Genomic DNA, 23,678 nt, shown 5'->3' with positions numbered 1-23,678 from the left:
GAGAAAACCACATTATCTTGTTCTTGTATAGTCTATCTCTACTGATTAATGATTAATCAATTGATTAATGACTGTCACTTGATTAGGTGATTAAGTGGTATACTGGGTCTAACTTTTTGTGGAACCACCCAACTATTTTCCATAGCCCCTGTGTCATTTAGAAAATCCTTTTTACTCCTAAATCCAGCTAATGTAATTTTCTTTGCACTTCTTTACAACAAAACTCTTTTAAAAGAATTGCTCATATATATTATCTTCATTGATCTCGTCAGTGTTACTTATTAACTCCATATAGCTCATCACTCCCTTCTGGAAGACAAGGTTTCCTGCTTTTTCCTTTACATCATTGGTCCTTCCTTCTCAGTAACTTTTTGGTGATTCCTCTACTTCTCTCTAAGCTCTTAAAATTGGAGAGGCCCTGGACTCAGGTCATTATCCTCTTCATTTCTGCAATCTATACTAACGGCCTTGATAATCTCATTATGGTTTAAATATCAACTGAATAACGACTAAGTTGTAACATAAGCTTCATTAATTAGGAATCCTTATCTTTTCCTCACCAACATACTCTACTCACCCAAAGCAATGCTTAATTTAAAAAGCAGGCTCTTGATTAGATGGATGACCTATTTGTGCTCTGGTAATTTTAACAGGAGTTCTGTATGTTTACTAGTCATTTTTACCTGATTTTTGTGAGGAGAGAGCTACCACCAAGGCAGGATCAATCTCACAGGGTAATCCAGCAGCTGATGATAACTCATATACATTCATTGCAACCTGACAAAATTAAGAATTACAGAGTAACAAGCATTCCAACACATTCTGAGGAATCTCACTTTAGTAAGAAAAGATTTATTGTCTAAATTAAGAGTCTCCCTGTAAGAACACCAGGGAATTTCAGAAACTTGACTGAAGCAGGAACTATAGCATAACCAACCTACACTGATCAAGCTGGTTTAGTATTTTGCGATGTGCTGCTGGTTCTAACTTCCTACTGTTAGGCCAAACTGTGTAATACTGTTTGTGGCAAATTCCCATAGAATCATTCTAGAGATAATTATTTTTCTTGGAAGTATGGATATAAAATATCAAGCCAAGAAAGACAAATAAATGAAGGTAAATCAAAATTACTAAATCAGTATTTAGGTCCATAAGTACTTTAGGAAAAAAACGTAGTGGTTTAATGCCTACTAAATCACACCTATGAATATGGTAGGTTACTTATTATAATAGATTTTTAAGAATACTGGTAAAATAAATCTGATAAAGGAATTTCTAATGATTAATATAATTTTTGTACCACACATAGACTTCAAGTACTCAAAACATTTTGATTGCTCAGCACCTCAGTTAAAAGCTACTTATATAGTTGGCTGCACTTAGCAATGCAACAAAGAATCTCAGTGTACAATATAACTTTTTAGCTTTCAATAAATGGAAGGATGCTTTGACCTAAGCTCCAGAAATATGTATTTGTAGTGTCTTCCTTTCACTATATACAAAAATTAACTCAAAATGGATCATGAACATAAATGTAAGTGCTAAAACTATAAAAGAAAACACAGGCATAAATCTTAATGACCTTGGGTTAGGTTTCCTACACAAGCACAAGCAACAAAAGAATAAATAAATAAATTGGACTTCATCAACAAAAGAATAAATAAATTGGACTTCATCAAAATAAAAAAGTTTGTGCTTCCGTGGATACCATCAAGAAAATGAAAACAACCCATAAAATGAGAAGATACTTGCAATTAATGTATCTGATAATGGAGTTATCTAGAATATATAAAGAACTTATAACTCAAAAATAGAAAGACAACCCAATTGAAAAATGAGGCAAAGGATCTGAATAGTTATTTCTCCAAAAAAGATATACAAATAAGAACATGGACCAACGTTCAACATCACTTGCCATCAGAGAAATGTAAATCAAAACCACAATGAGATACCACTTCGTATCCACTAGGATGGCTACCACAAAAGTAAGTTACAGTTGATTCTTGTTATTCACAGTCGTTATGTTCTATAAACTCAAAACTAACACTAAATTAGCAAATACTGAACCACTTTTTCTAGGAGTAATACAGAATTAGGTTCCTGTAAGCCTCTAGTCACAACATTTTTGTGACCGATAAATACATAACTTTGTTTTCTGTGTCTTTCTGTTTAAAGACATCTTTTCCTCATTCTGTTTTATGACCTTGTATAAACAATCACTAGTTCAAGGAAAATAAGATCAGATTTCAACCCATTTTACATTTACTCAAGGGAGACTGAATTCCAAAATGCCTTGGTGCTAAATTCTCAAAGATGTGTTTTCAAAGGCAAGTATGCTAACTGACTACTCTAAAGTTGAAATTTAATAGCACCTTAGGTTGTATTACCTTTTATTTTATATGTAAATGAAATATTTATTTTAGAAACCATAAAAGCCAAATAGAAGTTATATGTATTATTACCTTCATATCAGTTTCTCTTGGAATGTGATCCTTAAAATCTTCAATTGAACTTACAAGAAAAGGAATGTGGTAGGATAAAACCTAGGCAGGACAACAAGTAAGAACTTAGAATTACTTTTAAATGGTACCCATCAATTTATGAAATGTTACCATTTGATTAATTCTATTTTTCATGAAAATTAGTCTATTTTTAAATTTTCATGTGATTTTCTAAAAGTACTTAAAATATGTCAAATAGAATGTACTCAATGCCAAACCAAGAACAGTCAAAATGAAAAAATGCTTCAATAATTAGCAGTAAAGTTAAAAGGGAGTTCTAGTGGTGTAGTGGTTAAGGCATTTGGCTGCTAACCAAAAGGATGATGTTGTGAACCCACCAGCCACTCCATGGAAGAAAGATGATGAAGTCTACTTCCGTAAATATATATAGCCTTGAAAACCCAATGGGGTTACTGAGTCAGAATCGACTTGTTTGGGCTTTCTTTTTTTTGGTAGTAAAGTTAAAAAAGTAGTATGATACCAGGTAAGTTATACCCCCCTGAATTTTAATACCAAAACAAAAAATGAGTTAACTTTAATTTCTATATATTTTATTTTATACAACTAGGAGCCCTGGTGGCACAGTAGTTAAGTGCTCAGCTGCTAACTGAAAGTTCAGTGATTTGAACCCACTAGCTACTCCATGGGAGAAAGATGCGGCAGTCTCCCACATCTTTATAAATCCATAAAGATTTATAGCCTTGGAAATCCTAGGGGGAGCAATTCTGCTCTATCCTGTTGGGTCACTAGGAGCTAGAATCAACATAATGATAATGGGTTTGGTTTTTGGTGCTGATTTTTAAGAAAACTGGAATGTTAATTATGCCATATCAACTGTAAAATTAAAGAGTAACTTTTAATTTCTGGGAAATTAAAAGGGATTATTTGGATATAGAGAATGCATGTATGATGCTTTCTTACATCTCTCAGTGCTTCTTGTGCCAATGATCGGAAGGATAAAATTACACCAATTATTGTCATCCTCTTCAAGACACTGTCAACAGCTAAATGTGAAGGAAGGATAAGAAAAGAGAAGAAAAAAATTTAATTGGATTTTCTTTCTTTCTTGGAAAAAACTCTTGAAAGTCATAAAATTCACACCTGATAAAGGGCACTATTAATGGCAATTTGATTACAACAGATGACTTAGTGGCAAAGGTACTGACAGCTGCTATTTAAACCTTGGGTTGCATTGAAATAGTACCAACTCAATGGCAACTAGTTTCATTTTTACGCATTACTTAAACCACTTAAGACCTCTGAAGTAATTACAGTTTACTTCAAATAGAGTAAACTATACTCTTTTAAATGGATTAGATAGCTCCCCAGAACCGAGATGTTATCATAAAATTAGCCACTTGTATAATCCCATTTCAGAAAGGGAAGATAGGAAGGAAAATGAAGACTGGAGGAGAAAGAAGAAGCTGGTCAGCATGAACAAGAGTTACTCAAATGGCTTTGGAAACTGGAGATGCTAAATTCTGAAGTTGCTGAGGTCTTAAGAGATAAGAAACACAAGGTGACCATTGAGGCCACAGTATTATTCTGAAAATTATTACATGTTCAATATAAAAATTGACTTAATAAAATCAAGGGAAATTAGGATAGGAAGGGTGAATACCCTTATATTTTAAAACCAAACAAACATTATCAAATATTATTCATATATCAGATGCTATTTTATGAAATAAGAACATAAAGGTAAACAATGATCTAGACTTCAAATAACAGTCTAATTGTGCTGTCAACAAAACTAAGAAAGTATGCCCTATTTATTTGAAAAAAAAATTATGTACATACACATATTTGTAATGTACACAGCAAATTTCTGGAAAAATGCATAGAAAACTGTTAACTATAATTATCTCTGAGGAGTATGAATGGAGAAAATTGGTTTGACTTTCTATTTCTTGTGTGGGTTGTTTGAATTTTCACCATAAACATCTTTTCTGAAAACATACAAACATACAAAGGGTAAGCTAAAACATGACAAAAACAGGGTGAATAAATGATTTAAGGCACAAATATGTTATGAATTCCATGAGCAGGAACCAGTATTATGACACTTTTTTATCTATCTCTAGCACTAAGCAAAGTGCTAGATATCCAGAACACCAAAAAATGTTCAATGAAATGATGATTCAAAAAATGAAACTAGGAAACTCACTTTTCTCCTTTTTCTAGAGAAAAAGAAGAAAAATGAGGTTGAACAGGAAAGATTTATCTTGAGAAAATGTAATCCAAGCTGAGTGTAGAGAAGAAAGACAAAAAGGCATTCCAGGTAAGAAAACAAGTAAGAAAACCACAAAACAGTAAGAACACTCTCAGAATAAGGAATGGCAGAGGAAAAGGTGAATAATCAGAGGTGAATAAGTAGCATGACACATGTTTTCCAAAGAAAAAGTTTGTGGAAACACCTTCCTCTTGAATATGTACAACAATAAATATTTAAAGTTCTGATAAATTTCACTGTAAGAAATTTTGTTTAACTTATTGTTTAATGGATTATTTGTCAAACCCATGTGACCAACAACACTTCCCCTCCTCATCCATAATTTCTACTAACATCCCAAGGAATTACTATAATAGCAGATTTAATAAACTATTTAAGGACAAATTTGATATACATGAGTCATTAAGATTCTACAATTTATATTTTTATTTTGGCCAACTCACTACTAGCTATCATATAGAAAACTCAAGAAAGCAGAAATCTAGAAGAGGACTATGAATTTTATTTTGAAAATTCTGTATGGAATTTTAACAAGTTCCATTTGTGTTTTAATTCCATGCAAAAATATGACAGTTAAAGTAACAGTAAACAAGGTATTGAACAATCAAGGCTTCTAATCAGATGTTACAGTCAAAAGGTTGGTGATTAGCAGGAAGGTAAGTGGAGTGTCAAATGAGCATCTGAAAAAGGGAGAAATAAGAAAAAACTCACAAATAAGAATAGAAGAAAAAAGACTGGCATATATAATAGTGAAACAATGAACAAAAAATATCAGGTTGAGATCTGGTAGCATAGTACCTAAGGCACTTGACTGCTAATCAGTAGGGTAGCAGTTTGAACCCACCAGCCACTTCTTGGAAGGAAGGTTGGGCAATCTACTGCTGTAGTGACACTGCCTCTGGAACCCAAGGAGGGGTCGCTGTGAGTTGGGTGAGACTCAATGGCACATAACAACAACAACAGATCTTATTAAGTAAATTTTTATTTTTAAAAGCAAGATAAGGTAGACTGGTAAATTTATTCTCTAAAGCATTTTATAGTTTTTAAAATCTGATATGGTTAGAATGCATTTAAAAGAAAACTATCAAAGGAGACGTATGTAAAGTACACACATAGCTTTAATTTGCTTCAGAATTATTATTTGAGGAAAAATTCTTGTCTTCTTGAATACAAAGAATATTTTATTTGACATTTCATTTTTTTTTTTTTTTAAGTATCGGGGAAGTTGTTTAATGAACAAATAAGAAGTATAACTTTAAAACTAATTTTTGATTTCAACCTTAAAAGTACAAGTACAAAAAGCAAAAGAGAATAAAATGAAATAATTTAAGTATATCTGAAATACTTATCTGACTAGACACACTTCAATAAATATTTAGGATTCATTATTATTTTACAAAATACTTCCCACAAGAAAAATCAATGTCAGGAAAACATTTTAAAAGTTGCAGGCTCAGATATATTCCTGCAGTGGAATGCTACTTAGCAACAAAAAGGAATAAAAATTAAGATTTACTTAACAATAAGGATGAATCTATGCTCAGTGAAATAAGCCAGATGCAAAAGAATTTATTATGTAATTCCATTTATATGAAGTTTTAGAAGAGGCCAAACAAATTTATAGTGATAAAAATCAGATCAGTGGTTGTATGGGTTTGGGGATAAGGATTGGGAGGGAGACTGACTACAAAGGACATGAGGATAGTTTCTGCAGTGGTGGAACTGCTCTGTATCTTGACTGGGGTGATGGTTACACAGGTATCACATTTGCCAAAGTATACCACACAGTTCACTTAAATGTGTGCGTTTTATTCTATGTAAATTGTGCCTCAATAAAGTTAATTTTTAGAAAGTTACACATTTACAAGTTCTTAAAAATTCTCCTTTAGATTAAATTAATGTAGATTTACTGTTATTAGAGTTAATGGGTTTAAGAATTAATTGATGATAATATTATCATGTGACATACGGTACCAGAAGTATGGTAAACAAGTAAATCATCGTGATAGTTGGAGCTGCGTGTCAACTTGGCTGGACCATAATTATCTGTGGTTTAAGCAACTGTGGTCTGGGTTATTCCCATGATGGGATCGGATGTGTATGTTTTGAGCAGCCAATCCACTGAAAGGGAGTTGCCCTAGGGATGTGGCCTGCTTCCAATATATTTATGGACATCCTGGGAAAACAGACACTCTTCTGTGGATCGGGACCTATTGTGCTGCCTACAACTGTCTGTGAGTGAACAATCCATTTATTCGGCCTGGAGATCTTGGATTCATCATTTGTTTGAGTCAACAGCCAGTATACTGCCTGCCAACCTTGAACTCCTCAGCTCCTGAAGCTGTGTGAGTAGGAAAAGCCTCCAGCTTGACATCTGATCCAAGAACTTGGGACTTGCCAGCTTCTATAAGTGTGTGAGCCATTTTCCTAAGATAAATTTCTTTTTCTCTGTATGTATATATAAACTTTACTGGTTTTGCTTCTCTAGAGAACCCAGTCTCACACAGTCATATATTTAAAGGATCCTTTGTAAAAAAATTTTCAAGTTCTCTTCAAAAGCTAAGGAGTACTCTTCATATTTTCCTATTTATGTTTATAAATTTAGAACAAAGCTAAACTCTCAATGTCAAGGTCTTATTAATGTTTATACAAAGTACCATAGTTACCCACATGATAATCTTTTAAAGAGTGCAGCCATCTGGTCTGGTTTGTCAAAGCTGGTCCTCATTTGTGTTAACACATCAACATTCTCCACTACAAGTTTCTGAAAAAAAGAAAGATCCTATGTTAGGCACACACCTACATGTGCTAATGAGGTAAGGGTGTGCTTAGCAACTACAATCTGGCAAACAGGAAACATACTTCATGAAATCCACACGCTCTCTGCTATGTATTTTGTTGTTACTTTCACAATTTAAAAAACACTTAAAATTATTCACAGTTTTATCTTCAGTTTGCGAACAGTAGTACTAGTTCAGGATAAAGTAGTTGTTGTTATGTACTGTCGAGTTGGACCCGACTCATAGCGACCCCTCCCTAGGTTTCCGAGGCAGTATCACTACGGAAGTAGATTGCCCAACCTTTCTTCTGAGTGGCTGGTGGGTACAAACGGCCAACCTTCTGGTTAGTAGTCAAGTGCCTTAGGCACTACGCTACCAGAGCTTCCCGGAAAAAGTATTAAGAAAGAAAAGAAAGGATTATTTTATGCTCAGACACAGAATAGCATCAATAATTAAAAAGCAGACATTCAAGTGGATACACCAAACCGAACCTGCTGCCACTGAGTTGATTTTGACTCAAAGCGACTCCTGTAGGGTTTCCAAGGCTCTAAATCTTTTATAGGAGCTCTGGTAGCATAGTGCCTAAGGCACTTGAGTGCTAACCAGAAGGCTGGCAGTTCAAACCCACCAGCCACTCCTCAGAAGGAAGGTTGGGCAATCCTACTTCTATAGTGATACCGCCTCGGAAACCCAAGGAGGGGTCGCTATGAGTTGGGGCCGACTGGATGGCACATAACAACAACAATAACAACAAATCTTTTATGGAAGCATAATGCCTTGTCCCTCTCCCCTGGAGCAGCTGGTAGTTTCAAACCCCCCTGCCCAACCGTTTAGTTAGCAGCCCAATGCCTTTATCACAGTGCCACCAGAACTTTCAAGTGGGCAGTAAGGGCAACAAATTCCAACGGGGAAAAAAAACTCATTAGCATTAAAAGTGGCCTAATACAGGCTAGTCTGTCTTTAGACAATGACTTCAACACTGGATATATACAACTGAGGGAAAATAAATAGTTTGGATGGTACCACTTGAAAGAGATTATATTGTAGCAGTGTTTCCCAGCCCATATTATAAAACAAAAGTGTCAACTATCTCCCTTCTCTTTCAGGAATCACAGAAAATGGGGAAAGAAGAGAGGGAAGAGATGTTCTCTTTTAGAAATAAAAGAAGGGAGGGAAGAACAGCTGCCATTCAAGAAAAAGTACAGCTCATTAAAGAATCTTATTAAAAGGAGCAATGGAAAAATAATTTAGTTTCAAAGTTACAACTAAACAAACTAATTCCATTCTGGCAGAGCTAGGGCTACACAACAATAAACTTGAGTTTCTAAAACAATGAGGGGAAAATGAAATAGACATTCTACTTTGTTACACTATTGCTCAGTACCTGTGCCATCTGAGTTTACCACCAAGTTTTGCCAATAGCACACTGAACACATTCTTTCATAATTCAAGTGAAGATTATAATTTCTGATCTCCATCTCTGTAAAATTTTTTTCAACAGCATGTTTATTCTTTCTGGCTTTCTATAGTGACTCCTGAGGAGCCCTGGTGGCACAGTGGTTAAAGTACTTGGCTGCTAACCAAAAAGTATGTGGTTTGAACCTGCCAGTCACTCTTTAGGAGAAATATGTGGCAGTTTCTTTCTGTAAAGATTACAGCCTTGCAAACTCTATGGGGAAGTTCTACTCTGTCCTGTAGGGTTGCTATGAGTCAGAATCAACTCCACGGCAGTAGGTTTGATTTTGGTAATAATGATTTTCAGCGTTTACTACACAAGTACCTGTGGAGCTCTTTCCATACCCAGGTTCCATTCAGTAGGCCTGAGTGGGAAGAGGTAGCAACTACATTTGTTAAAGTAGCATAGTGCTTTTTTTAAAAACAAAAACAAAAACAAACTACACAAATCAATTTTCCTATACTAGTGTGAATTTTCTTCAAGTTAAAAGCAAAAACAAAACAAAACAAAAAAAAAAACCCAAACACCCAAACCAGCTGCCTCCACCTCTATTTCAATGCATGGCCATCCTATGTCACAGCAGAGCTGAGCCGTAACTCTGCAGATGCGTATCAGCAGGCCTCTCTTCCAAGGCACCTCTGGGTGGGTTTGAACTGCCAACCTTTTGGTTAACAGCTGAGTGCTTCACCATCTGTGCCACACAAGGAAACCTGTCTTTAGGTCATGACGATGATACCTCAGATTATTTCTGCTTATGTCCTTAATCAGATATTCACCTCCAGTCGTATTTCTTTGCTAAATATGACTTCTGCACTGTCTGATTAGACTACCTGCTCCCTCTGGGACCAATTCAATACTTGCAATAGTCAAACTGTATGTCCAACCCTGATAGTTCTCATGCATCTTGAACATAAACCTATATCCCACTCAATCAAAGACACCAATGAATTTAAAACAAACCATTTTTTATGTGCCACTACAGAAAAAAATTACCAATTAAACTGTGACACAATGTACTTTAATCATTTGACTAACATACACACACACAGATACACTCCCAGAGACACTAAAATATAGAGTAAATGTGCTTTATAATAAACAAACTATAGTATATATTTAATAGAGAACTGCAGTCATTTTTTTTTCAGTTTCCTTACTAGGCAATTTACAATCACATTTAATCCAAATGAGGTAGGTGATAGTATAATTTCCCATTTAAGGAAACTAAGGGTCACAGAAGTTAGGTAACTTGCCCAAAATTACAGAGATATTAAATAACAGAATTTGGAATATGAATTTAAATATGTTAGATGTTAAAATCCATGCTTTTAGCCTCTAAAGAAATGGTTCTCAATCCCTAGGGTCCATCTAAATCATCTGGAGCACTTACTAAAGCACACATTACTGAATTCTAGACCTAAAGTTCTTGGTTTAACAAACCTGGGATAGAACCAAGCAATTTGCATTTCTAAAAAGTTCCTAAGTGATGCCATTGCTGCTGTTCTAGGGACTGTATTTGAAAACCATTACCCTTAAGTATTCGTTGGTTTAGGCTCTTTTAAAAGAGAAAAGAAAGCAAATGATACTTCTTCTTGAAAATATAAGTTTATATATTTAATTTTCATTTCTTCCTCAATTGCATCCTGAAACCCAAACCAAACTCACTGCTGTTGATTCTATGAGTGTGACCCTATAGGACAAAGTATAATTGCTCCATAGGGTTTCCAAGATTGTAATCCTTACAGAAGCAGACTGCCACATCTTTCCACTGTCGCATGGCTGGTGGGTTCAAACTGCCAACGCTTTGTTTTTAACAGCTGAGCTTAGCTTAACAATTGTACCACCAGGGCTCCCTCATCCTGAGACAGACTTTTCTATATATTTAAAGCCATTGATAAATTGCACTGACACATGGACTGAAAGTTGGAATTAACACTATAAATTACCATCTAAATTGAGATAAATCAAGTAGAACAAATCAAGAGTATAAAAACGATTTGAAAAAAAAAAAAGACTTAGTTTCCTGTTAAAAACAAAACGTTAAATTCGTGGCACAACTCAAATTTAACTCTCTTACTTCATTTGAAAAAAGTCTTCGAGTACCCCATGAAGAGCTGATCTGAAAAATGCCAAAACAATTCTTTTGGCAAGACTGGATGGAGAAACTGACTCAAAAGGCACAATTCCAAATGAAACACCCAAGAATTTCAGTAGGAAAGAAGGCTGGTTGTTTTCTTCTCCAGAAAGTAATAAACACATTTGACCACAAGTACACATAGGCATAGTGCTGATTATGTCCGATGTATGATTTACTCACAACCATCAAATATAAAGAAGCTCTCCTTCTTCTTTTTATTTTTTTGGCACACAAATGTACCCTGAAACAAAAAGGTCCTCAGCTAAAACAGAAACTAAAACAATTAAGGTAAAAAAGAAAAGATACATGTACATGGTATCTAGTATATATTAGTTTAAATTAAATATGAAAAACAAAAATACAGAAAGAAAAAGCAAAGAAGGTACAGAATGATCTTAAAAACATTATAGTCCCAAAAAAGCACTCTGTTTCACTTAAAAAAAAAAAAAAAAAAAAAAAAAACCTAAAATACTATTAGTGGCATCACCATGCTCTGCTGGGGGGAATATAAACTAAACCTTTTTAGTGGGATGTTTAGCAATATTATAGAGTTTAAATGTTCATACCTTTTGACTCACTTTAAACAAATTTTCCTATAGAAATGCTCAAACAAGGATGTAAACTATGTGGAAGTGCTGGTTAAATGTACAGAATTCTATACCTGTATTTAAAACTCTGCTCCATCCTGAAACCTCTTCAGTGAGAGAGAAAAAATTGAAAAGTTATAAACCTACAAAAACAAAGGCAACAGCAGAAAAAAAGAAGACCAAATGAGAGATGTCAACAAATTTCTGAAAAGATAGAAACTGGAGCCAAAAATAAGCAGTTTGAAAAATCTGATTAGCAAATTCCTACAGAAGGGACATAATCTAACATAAGCCAATTCATGCCTTAGAACTCAGAAAGGGCAACAGCTACCACAGAAAGGAAGGCCTGATGCTGAAAACAAGAGAATTATTACATGCCGGGAAATTTACTTCCGTAGGGATATTGCCTCAGAAACCCAAAAAGGGGTTGCTATGAGCCCGACTTGCTGGCAGTGAGTTTGGTTTGGTATGTGAAGTAGTGACAGTCCCAACTTCTCTTCACACCTATCAACTAAGAGGTCTCCAAATTCACAAACAGCACTGTAAATCCTGAGAAGGGGTGAGTCATTCTCAGTTCACCCTAAAGGTGTAACCCTTTGAGGTCCTTATATAAAGAAGATGGGAAGGAATTTAAGCAGACTTTCTACTCCCCACCTTGGGCAGGCTTTGGATCTGGACTACTTACCCCCTTTCCCCTACAAGGCCCCAAAACTGCCAACTCTTTGTTACAGATGTTACTTTTGGATCAGCAAACATCTTCAGACCAAAACTGGCTTCCACGGCTACACTTTTGTTTCTGTGATCCCACCTTCTCCTAATTTCTGCTAGAAATACCTCACTATCTTTTTAGCTCCTGCTTAAGGAAAATCTTTTCTTTATGTATCTCCAGCTTTTTAAGTTGTCCTTAGGAGAAAAAGTGGTCTGAATTACTCAGCCTAACAATATAGGAATTGAAAATCTGCATGTTGTTCTATTTTTACAATTTTAAAAGTTAGGTTATTCTAAAGACAGTATTTTCACAGGATACTAAGAAACTCAATCAATCATCACTGACAGAACGAGTACATTAGACATTTATTTGAATGAAAAACTAGTACACAACACAATGACCTTGTCAAAATGAACAGTGTATCATGATGTATACGAATTCTTATGTAATTAAAAAAAAAAGAATGAATATGTGAATATGTCTCAGTATATGGAAGCTGAGAAATACCTTCTCCAATTTTTTAATGACGCACAAGTGCTGAATCCAGACATATCTGCATTATACCATGGGTGGTTAGGAGGAATCGGTAAGGAAATAATTATAAGCACTGTGCAATTTCAGAAAAGTGAATCCTCAGGATTAGCTTTGTTTTGAAGAAACTTAAATAATTAAGTTCCACTTGCTATCAAGCTGATTTGACTAACGGTGACTCCGTGTACATGAGAGTAGAACCATGCTCCGTAGGTTTTCAATGGCTGATTTTTCAGAAGTAGATAGCCAGGACTTTTTCCCTGAGTTGCCTGTAGGAAGGCTTGCCCCTCCAACTTTTTGATTAGTAGCCAAGTACAATAACTGTTTATACCACAACATTCCTGTATCTAACCTGACAGCCTAATTTTAAAAATAAAATGTAGTGACATTTATTCTGTCCTCTGAGACTTATCCTGGTAACTAACTGCACTTTAAGAGTGTGTTATACTATCCTGAGATTTTGAACACAGATTCATTCAATATAAATTACCTTAGCAGAAGGCTATTTCTGAAAGACTAAAAAAAAAAAAAAATCAATTAAAATGCTGTTGCTGCAGCTCCTTTGTATCTTCATTGAAACACTAAGCATTCTTAACCCATTTCTCACCTAGCTTAAAGACCATGAAATAAATGTAAAAATTGGGTAACAGTAAGAAACTACAATAAGCCTAATAATATTGTTGTATCATATTCTTGAACAGTAGTACATCCAAACTAGAAAATTAGAACAAATAACTTCGGCTGGAACTTTGAACATGGTTATTTACAGAAAAGCATCTGGGTATACTAGAATAAGAAATTCACTAAAAGTCAAGAAGTAATGACTTTCAGTCTCCTTTAGCAAATCAATTTACCTCTCTAGGCTTTCAGTTTTCCATCTATGATACAGAACCAAACTAAATGCATCAAAAGGCCCTGCTAGCTCTATGATCTCTTTTACATAGGAGTACTCTTACATCAGGTTAAAGTAATTAACTTTCTATGCATGCTGTTCACATTCTTAAAATGTTTTTCAGGAATTAAGGTTTAAAAGCTAAAACAGATAAGATTATATTACCTTAAGTTCAGCAACTTGTGATGAAATATGCCACATAAGGCTTTCACTTAGAAACTTCATACCATAAGGGCCTAGTAGTTCTGATAATGACCTCATTTCTGAAAGGAAATTCAATTAATTTTATACTTTAGACAAAGCAAATATTTTAAGAAAATGAACATTAGAGCACACTGGAACATTCCATTATAAAAACTAATTATTAAAGTAATATCCTGACAAAAGTTCCTGGAATAAGTGCAAAGGTAATTCTAAAATATATGTATATACATAAAATTAAATGAAAATAGTCACATCGTCTTAATATTGTTTTCTACAGAAAAGCCAACAGAGTAACACTAGCAAAAGAAATAAGTTTTCTTCATTCTCTAAAACTATGCTCTAATATTAGTCACCTGATATGTCAGAATATTCCTCAGCATTGAATGTTAACTCATTTTCTGTAGGTAAGTTCACAAATGCTTTCATCGCAGGAAAATAAGCTATATGGCCATTACTGACTTGTCTTAGCAAGGTTTCCAAATACCTAAGGAGAAAAGAAAACTTATAATCAGTAGAAAATGTTTAACTCAAAATTTGTTATACTATATATTCTAGGATATAATTTTAAGTTGACTGATAATTTAAAATAAATGAGTACTTATCAATAAAAAAAAAGTTTTCCTAAGTAGTTCATTATAAAGAAATTTTATATTACTCTAAGATTCCAAATGTCTTCTACAGACCTAGAATACTACTCTTACCAATTTGTGTATAGACTTGTAATGGTTGGCTCTCCATGACTGTCTAAATGTTGTGTTTGTTGAAGAAGAACATTATTAAATACTCTTGTAATATCAATTTGCACATAGTTTTCTATTGATTGGAGTACGGTCATGTATGCTCTCACACTTGTTAAAAGCTCTGATGGTTTTGCAATTTCCTGTGTGGCTTGGTTATACATAGTCATCCCAACAATTGACCTAGGGGAGAAAAAGAATAAGAAGAGAGCTTTGACTTTCATTTACATAAGTAACATTCAACCTATAGAATATAATTATTAAATAACCAATAAAATTAATTTTAAAAATAATTTGATACAAAGCCATGAAATTACAACTGTCATCATTTTCCTAACAACGCCCCCAAAGAACTAAAAGCTACAATAAAACAAGAATTTAAACTATAATAATAAATTACAAAATGATTAAAAAATTCTACGAATCTCAGGAACAAAAAATGATATAAGCATAAAGATAGTTTTAAAATTTCCTTTAACAGGCTAAGTTATTTGTAGCAAGGGCAATGAAATATTTATAGCTTGAATTCATTTGGCTCTCAGAATAGCAATGTTCTTCAAACTCCAACTACTTCTCAAATAATTTTTCATTAGGTTACAATCAGGATTCAGAACTTATAAGCTATCTCTATATAAGTGATCTTTTTTCTTCTTTATTGGCATTTGCTTCCTCCTTTATTTGTCTTTAGTTTCCCTATCATTTTCATTCATATTAATAGTCACAATAAGGAACAAAAAGTGTATTTTTTCTGGTTATAACTGGTGATTATTATAATCACTGTTCTAAATTTTAAATGTCTCCATTATTTAAGGAAAACATATTAAAACTTTTAAAAAAAAGATTTTATTTATAGTATACAGCCCTTGATTTATTTTCCATGGGGTCAGTAGTTCCACCCTCCCCACCACAAACACACATACACACAAAACAGTTGCAAACCCAGAGTGTAAACATTAATATAATTGAGAACAGGCTAAACATGGAAGAAGCATATTGATAGCTACAGAGTAGGACTCCAATGTCATTTTCTAAATTTAATTTCAAAAATAGAAGGAGGAAATGTTAGAACAATAAAATCAGGTACTTTCCAAAGAGCAATCAAATTGAATCTCAATGTAAAATTAAATCTTTATGACATATCACTTTAGCCTCACAGAACAGCTATTAAAAAAGGAAAGATGTTGGCAAGGATGAGAAATTTTGGAATCCTTATACATTGCTGATGGGCAACTCAATGATGTAGTCACTGTGGAAAATACTTTGGTGGTTCCTCAAAAAAAATGAAACATAGAATTACATGATGCAGCAATTTTACTCCCAGGTATATACCCAAAAGGATTAAAAACTAAGAATGAAACAGATACTTGCATGCCAATATTCATACCAACACTATTCACCATACCCAAAAGGTGAAAACAACACAAATGTTCATCATCAACAGATGAATAGATAAATAAAACATAGTATATACATACAATGGGACATCATTCAGCTATAAAGAGAAATGAAGTTTTGAACACGGATGAACCTTGAATACATTATGCTAAGTGAAATAAGCCTGACACCAAAAGACAAAATATTGTATGATTTCCTTATACACAATGTTTAAACCAAAACCAAACGCACTGCCATGGAGTTGGATCCGATTCACAGTGACCTTTCCTTGGGTTTCCGAGGCAGTATCACTACGGAAGTAGATTGCCCAACCTTCAGGCAAATTCATAAAGATCAAAAAAAGTATATTAGAGATTTCAAGGGGCTTGGGAAGGGGCATAGAGGAGTTACTGTTTAATGGGTACATAGCTTCTGTTCGGAGTGATGAAAATATTTATACGTAGGTAAGTGGTGAGAGCTGCACAACAATGAATAATTAATGCCACTTATTTGTACACTTTGAAATGGTTAAAATGGCAAATATTATTCTATATATAGTTCACCAATGTAAAAAAATAGTAAGAGATAAAAGAAAAAGGAAGAATAATGTGAGATAAAAATCTCTCTTTTCCCCCTCATGAACCTATATGGATCCAAAATGTAGACTATTATTACTGCGGTTCTGCCATCTCACAGGTTACAAATCACTCAAAATAATGTTTATTTAAAAAAACCTCCATGACAATTAATTTATTAAAATCAATGAATGGACAAGGACATTTTTTATTTCTTCCCCTTAGTTCACCATGACTTTAACAAACAATTTTAGAAACAGAATAACCTAGGTCACACAATGGTCTCAACATAGTCAACCAGTTATATCTACCTCGATAGTTACAGAACTTTTCTGGTCCTACTCTTGCTTCTGGAGATCAAATGTCTCTTAATGTTATGCATTAACAACCCTCCCCCAGAAGATGGTAAAGAGCATGTATTTGTGTTGAAACCACACAAGCCAATTAAAAAAAGAGAAAACAATGCATTTAGCTAAAACATCATTATAACTATCATTTATTGATTCACTCTTACAGCCAGGAGTTGTACCAGGCTTTACCTAAATTTCCTACAATTCTCATAATAACCTTATTATGTCATTGTTATTACTATTATTACTATCATTTCACAGATGAAAAAAACTAAGGCTCAGAACATGTGAACTAAGGTCATTTTATTAGGAAGTGGTAGGTCTAGGATTTGTTTCCAAGTCTGCCTGACCTGGTGCTGCCTCTCAATAAATGGCATGACAGCAAAAGAAACCAAAACAAACACCACACACACACACACACACACACACACACACACACACCCCTACCATTCTTTTATCACTCATAGAATATAAAGCAGTTGTTTAACATGCCAAGTAACCGTAAAGGAAACACAAATTTTGAAAATAATTCCTTAATGGAGCTTTTCCTATATTGTTCACTTCTATTTCACTTTTAAAATTCTCTGAGCATTAGAGGAGCTCTGGTAGCATAGTGGCTAAGACACTTGCCTACTAACCAGAGGGCTGGCGGTTCAAACCCACCAGCCACTCCTCGGAAGGAAGGTTGGGCAATCCTACTTCCGTAGTGATACTGCCTCGGAAACCCAAGGGGGGTCGCTATGAGTCGGGTTTGACTCGACCGGCACATAACAACAACAACAACAACTGAGCATTAGAATTATAAAGATCTTAAGTTTATATTTTTAAGGATAAATGTTTGAAGATAACAAATACATCCAATCACTAGAAACAGGTACAAACAACAACAACAAAAAACAAGTACAAACTCAACACAGAAATTGCTGTTTGTATATTGTTCCTAAGTCCTAAAACTCTGCTCAAAGGATCAGTTTTTTTTTTTTTTTTAAATCAACCCACTAAGATTCACAAGTTATTTGTCTTGGCATAAAAATTTTTCCCAGGTAAACAAGTTGTTTACCCCTCACCCTGATCACTAAGTAGATATTTGGTAAAAAGAACATTTGCTTCCCCACGGATTAATAAACCAGACTATTTATAAAAAGAAAACAAGAAAGCTGTAAACTTTACTTTCCACCCATCACCCATCACTCTCCCACCTCCTACTCCTCTGAGAATAGTGAGAAATAGGGTGCATAGTGTCTCTTTGGTCTAAATAGTAGGGCATTCTGGTTTTACTGTCAGAATGCATGCCTTACTAAAGGAGAGCAAAAGCCGGCCTTGGTTCAGTACCAATCACTCCACTAGTCAAATGATGACTGAATACTCAATTTAGTGCCCATTTACATACTGTTCTTTAATTCTCACAACTATAGTTCTAAGTTTTAAACCTACCTTTTCATTGCTACTCACAGTACTTAAGCATATAGTACTTGTTAATGACTACAGCTAATCTGAAAAACCTTTACTAGTGTTTGTAAATGATTACAGATAATTCAAAAAACCTTTGGCAAAATTTGTTTTATAAATTGTTTTAAGGCCTTTGAGAAAAACTTGTCAATTAAAACAATATTTTCTTTAATAAATAAGTGAGATAACTTTAGAACAAGGCTGAACCAACATTTATAAAATTAAAGATTTCTGACTTATTACATATGGCAGTATCATTTCAAGAAACATACATATGTTTCTATCTTAAAGAATTCTAATTACAACCTAGTGTCTTAAAAGTCTGTCTTAGGACCTTAAAAGTCCAGAATTCCACTGGCATAACAGTATATATCTGAATTCAGAAGACTTAAGAGTGAAATTTAGTCCTGAGATTTTCAAACATTTAACTGTGGCCCACTGTAAAATATGTATCTGTCATCACAACTCAGTATACACATACATTTATATAAATGAAAAGTTTCATGAAATAATAGTTATATGCTATGCACTGATCTTTTTTTTTTTTTTTTTTTACTGTTTCTTCTTTGTTCCTTCCTTTCTTTCAGTACTGACACAATGTACTAAACTTATTTCATGACCCTATTAGGTTGACACCAACAAGCTAAAATACACTCACATACTCCAACCTCACTTTGCATATAAGAAAGCTAAGACTCAGAGATATTAACTGACTTGCTCAGTTTTACAACTAGTTAATATCATGCACAGGACAAGAATTTGGGTAATTTAGGTAATTCTCAGTTCATTTTTTTCTCATACTACACCAGGTTCTACTGATGTTTTTAAAAAGACTGACCATATAAAAGGAAACATCAAGAATAAATATAACTGATTAACAAAATCAACAAACAAAAACAGTTTATATTTCTTACTTAGTAAAGCGGATTTCCAGATGAGAAGTCAAATATTCTCTTGGGGTAAACGTATGCTCCCAAACGACCATGTTTGGTACATAATTTATAGAAAAACACAACTCAGAAAGTGCAGTGTGCAGTTTATCAAGGCTGAAAAAAAATTAATAAATATTCAATTAACTGTTTAACACTTTATCACAGTCAATATAAAATTAATTTTATAAACAAATCAGACTTTATTTGGAGACAACAATCTTAGAATTAATTTTTTTTCCCTCTCAGCTAACAAAGTTCAAAAGCTTTAAGGACACCATAATATATGAGGGCAATTTTCTAATGAAAACATTCATTTGTTTTTATATTCAGATGATAATGACTATATTAACAATACACAATGGAAAGAGCTTACTCTTTACTCATAAAACAATCATTTTCAACTCCTGCTATACTTTCTGTTGTGGGGAAGGAAGAACTGTCTACAAAACAGCAAATCATTTGCTCAACTTAGAAGTAGGACATTTAAACAAAAAATACTCACCTAATGATTACCCACCCATGGCTCCCTTCCAAACAAACCAAAAGGCAGCCAGTCAGCCCTGAATGTTATCTGGCCTGGTATTTTGGTTTTTAAATTATCATATTGTATGTTCTAGTATAACACAACATGCTGGGGCAAGGTATCACAGATACCTAATTATTTTGAAAAATTTAAAACTGTAGACTGCTTAGAGTGTAGCCACCCATCAATATGCATTATATTTAGTATCTATTACATGTATTTTCTTAAAAAAATCATAAACTTAGATATTAATTTGGGGATGAAATAAGTACTAACTGGCTATAAGCAAGTTCATAAAGGTTAAAAAAAATAAAAGAATCTGTGATATGAAGAACCTATCATTACTAGTATTAGTACCTCAGTAGTAATGCCACAGAACAAATGAAAAAAGTCATCCACCCATTTAAAAAATACAATAAAAGTATATGGCTTACTTGGTCACTACCAGCCTGTTCTTCCTCATGCTCTCAACTCCTGGTTTTTCCCTTTCAGGTTCCCCTTTCTTACCAGTCTGCTTTTTTGACTTCTTATTCACTGCTTGACTGATAGTTTTGGCACAATGCTTGGGCAGTAACTAAATTTCAAAAGGAATAAAATCTTATTACACCAAATACTCTGGAAGCACGGTAACTATTCAACTAAACCTAAGTTATATCCAGCTACTGTTGTCTGTCACTGAGTCAATTATGACTCATAGCAACACCACAGAACAGAGTAGGACTTTCCCATAGCATTTCCTAGGCTGTAAATCCTTACAGAAGTACATCATCAGGGCTTTGCTCCCAGGAGCTGCTGGTGGGTTCAAACCACCGACCTCTTGGTTAGCAGCCAAGCACCTTAACTGCTGATTCAGCTATACCCAGACTATGTAGTAAATATGATGGTCAGTGATTACAAGTGAGAGAGTGCTTACTTAGCTTTGGGAGCCTACAGAGCTTGGTGGAGTACCTACACAGGTGAATCTTGTATGGAGAGATGCTTAACAGAAGAAGTTGTATCAAGGTTGCAGTTTAAAGAGTAAGTAAAAATATACTGGGTAACCAAGGAATAAGAAAGAACAACTGAGGTAGAAGGAAGAACAAAACCATCTAAGGACATGATCTGTTCAGAGTCTACAACTAGAAGCAATAGGGTTGTAGAGCAAGAAGTGCAGAGTAAATAAAATGAGACGTTTGAACTATCAAAAAGGGTCTTGTATGCCAAGCTAGAAGTTTGATTTCAAATGTAGGCAATCCTAGAACCAGTAGGAATTTTAAGAAGGAGAACAATACTATGCTGAGGTATTTTCTAAGGCTAACTGTGACAGCAGTGGAAGAAAAGATGGAAACAAGAAAAACCTAAACAGTGACAGATAGTAGAGCTGTTAGAAAGAGTTCACACAAGATATGAAAAAAGGTATGAAATACAACAGGTGTAACAAAAATTAAGAGACGTGGCCAGATTTGAGAGAAACTTCTGAAAGAAAATTGATAGAATTTGGTAACTTAAATGCTAGGGAAAGGGAGGAGTAGAGATGACATGAAAGTTTCTATTTTAAGGCACAGCTAATATTCTGAAGGGGAGAAAAGAAAAAAAACAACAAGACACATGTGGGAAATAACCCATTTGTTTTGATTAGTAACCCAATATGCAAGCAAAAAAGAAAGAACACTATACTCAGAAAAAGAGCTGCCTATCCAGTATGGTAGCCACATGTGGCACCAATCCCTTCAAATGTGGCTAGTCTTAATTAACTGAATTGTATTTTAAGTAAAAAATACACACCAGTTTCAATGATCTATTGCAATACAATATAAAATATTTCATTACTATTTTTATTAATTACATATTGAAATGATAGATTGTTGGGTATATTAGGTTAAATAAAATATGTTAAAATTAGCTTTTCCTGCTATTTTTACTTTCTTAAAATGACTACTAGAAAAATTTAAATTACATGTATGGCTTACATTTTATTTCTGTTGGATAATACTGGGCCAGAAAAAGATTAAATCATTAAACATAAATGTTAGCTAAAGCCAAGGAAGTGGACTGTACTTTGAAGGAAAAAAAAAAAAGAGGAAGGAATTATATTGCATTGTTCTTGTTGCTGTATACTTCAGTGTTATGGAATTTCTTTTGAAACAAAATGAATAATTCTAAGGAAATCTGAAACTTCAAGAAATATTAAAGAAAACAGGAAGACTTCCGGCAAGATGGCAGACTAGGCAGAAAGACTGCACAGACCCTCTTCAACAAAAAAAAGGGGAACCAATTAACACAGACAAAGAAGATAATCCTGGACCCCTGAGCCTTGAAGGGAAGGATATAGAAGTGGAATAAACCCCAATTAGCAGAAGAATTTGAATGAAAATACCAAAAAAGGAGACATACAGAGCTGCAGTCTGGCAGCGATCCTGACAGCACGGCACAGACAGCTTGGAGAGTGCCGAGTTTGGTAGGACCTAAAAATTAACCTAAAAACCAGCCCTGCTAGCCAGGGACTGCAAGGAGGACTGCTCTGGTGGCTGGAGAATAAAAGGAGAAGCAGCAAAGAGGAGCGCAGGCTAAGCTGTGGACTTTTGCTGCCGGAAGGGCGTAGCCATTTTGAATGTTTACAAGTAGCTTGGCCATTTTGGATATTTAAAGAGACAGCACTCTCCTAGATTCCAGGGACGTAAGAACAGATTCCACTTGCCAGTAACTCCAAGGATACTCCAGACCTGGAGTATTGAAAAGGTGCGACATTCTCCTTGTTACTCTTATACTCCACACCCACTTGGTGAACGGAGTTGAGGCCATCCCCCACTCCCACCCACCTTCTGGGTCCACAGGAACACCATCCCAGTCTGTTGTGCTCTAAAGGAGCTGGGTGCCCTGCCCTGCCCTCTCCGTTTCTTTTCTTTTCTTTTTTTTTTATTCTTCTCTTTCTTTTTTGTTTTGGTTATTAGTTTGCTTGCTTTTGTCTGTTTTAAAACTATTATTATTATTAATACTTTTGTCCTTGTTACTATTATTCTTTATTATTCTCCTCCCAGGTACTAGTTTTCAGCTTTGTTTCTTTTCCCTGTTCATGTATGCATTTTTTTTTTTCTTTTCTTCTCATGGTTAACCCCATTCCTTGTTTTTCTTTTTGCATTTTTCCCATTTTTATTCTTCATTAGTCTCCTTCTCTACCTTTTTCCTCTTAGTATCCCCAGATATTGCAGGTTTTCTTGTTTTTTTCTTCTTCTTTTTCCCTTTTTTGTTTTTCTGGTTACTGTTTCTGGGTGATTATATGGTGTGTTTTTTGTCCAGGTGCTTTTAGTTTTTTGATGGTTATTCAGTTGTAATTTTTGTCTAACTGAGTGGGAGACGGAAAAAGTCCCCATAAGACACAACTACACCCATGCCTTCTGCAACTTCACTTACTAAGCGAGAGCCACCACCTCCTTCTCCACCAACAGGCAAAGAATAAAAAAACACCAAGAAGAGACTGAATCACCTTTGGCTGCTCTTCACAAACAGTTAAGAGATATAAATACAACTACATGATGCCTCAGAGACAACAGACCATCACAGTCCACACAAAGAAGCAAGATAAAGGGGTAGAAACAAGGGAGCAGGATACAGACTCAGAACACATCCCTAAGGCAGAAGCAGCACTGGAACTCTCTGATAAGGAATTCAAAAGAATTATCTTTAGGTATCTTCAAAGGATTGAGAAACAGACCAAAGAAAACACAGAAA

General features: G+C 34.5%; 1 protein-coding gene across 1 annotated transcript in view; it reads right to left on the bottom strand.

The window, feature by feature from the left end:
* NCKAP1 (NCK associated protein 1) overlaps positions 1–23,678 on the bottom strand; it is a 141,155-nt gene that overhangs the window by 5,524 nt on the left and 111,953 nt on the right. The window contains exons 20-28 of the mRNA XM_007934903.2: positions 20,405–20,544; positions 19,430–19,561; positions 14,732–14,950; positions 14,384–14,514; positions 13,992–14,089; positions 7,405–7,498; positions 3,423–3,505; positions 2,463–2,543; positions 684–777 (exon numbers count right to left, since the gene is read on the bottom strand). Coding sequence (XP_007933094.1) covers positions 684–777; positions 2,463–2,543; positions 3,423–3,505; positions 7,405–7,498; positions 13,992–14,089; positions 14,384–14,514; positions 14,732–14,950; positions 19,430–19,561; positions 20,405–20,544 — 1,072 coding nt within the window. The remainder of the gene's footprint in view (positions 1–683; positions 778–2,462; positions 2,544–3,422; positions 3,506–7,404; positions 7,499–13,991; positions 14,090–14,383; positions 14,515–14,731; positions 14,951–19,429; positions 19,562–20,404; positions 20,545–23,678) is intronic.

This window comes from Orycteropus afer, unplaced genomic scaffold (assembly GCF_000298275.1).
Source record: "Orycteropus afer afer isolate SDZICR_OR568_19922 unplaced genomic scaffold, OryAfe1.0 scaffold00001, whole genome shotgun sequence".
NCBI classification, from domain to species: Eukaryota; Metazoa; Chordata; class Mammalia; order Tubulidentata; family Orycteropodidae; genus Orycteropus; species Orycteropus afer.
The sequence above is the reverse complement of the archived record's forward strand: the minus strand, read 5'-3'. Positions and strand labels throughout refer to the sequence as shown.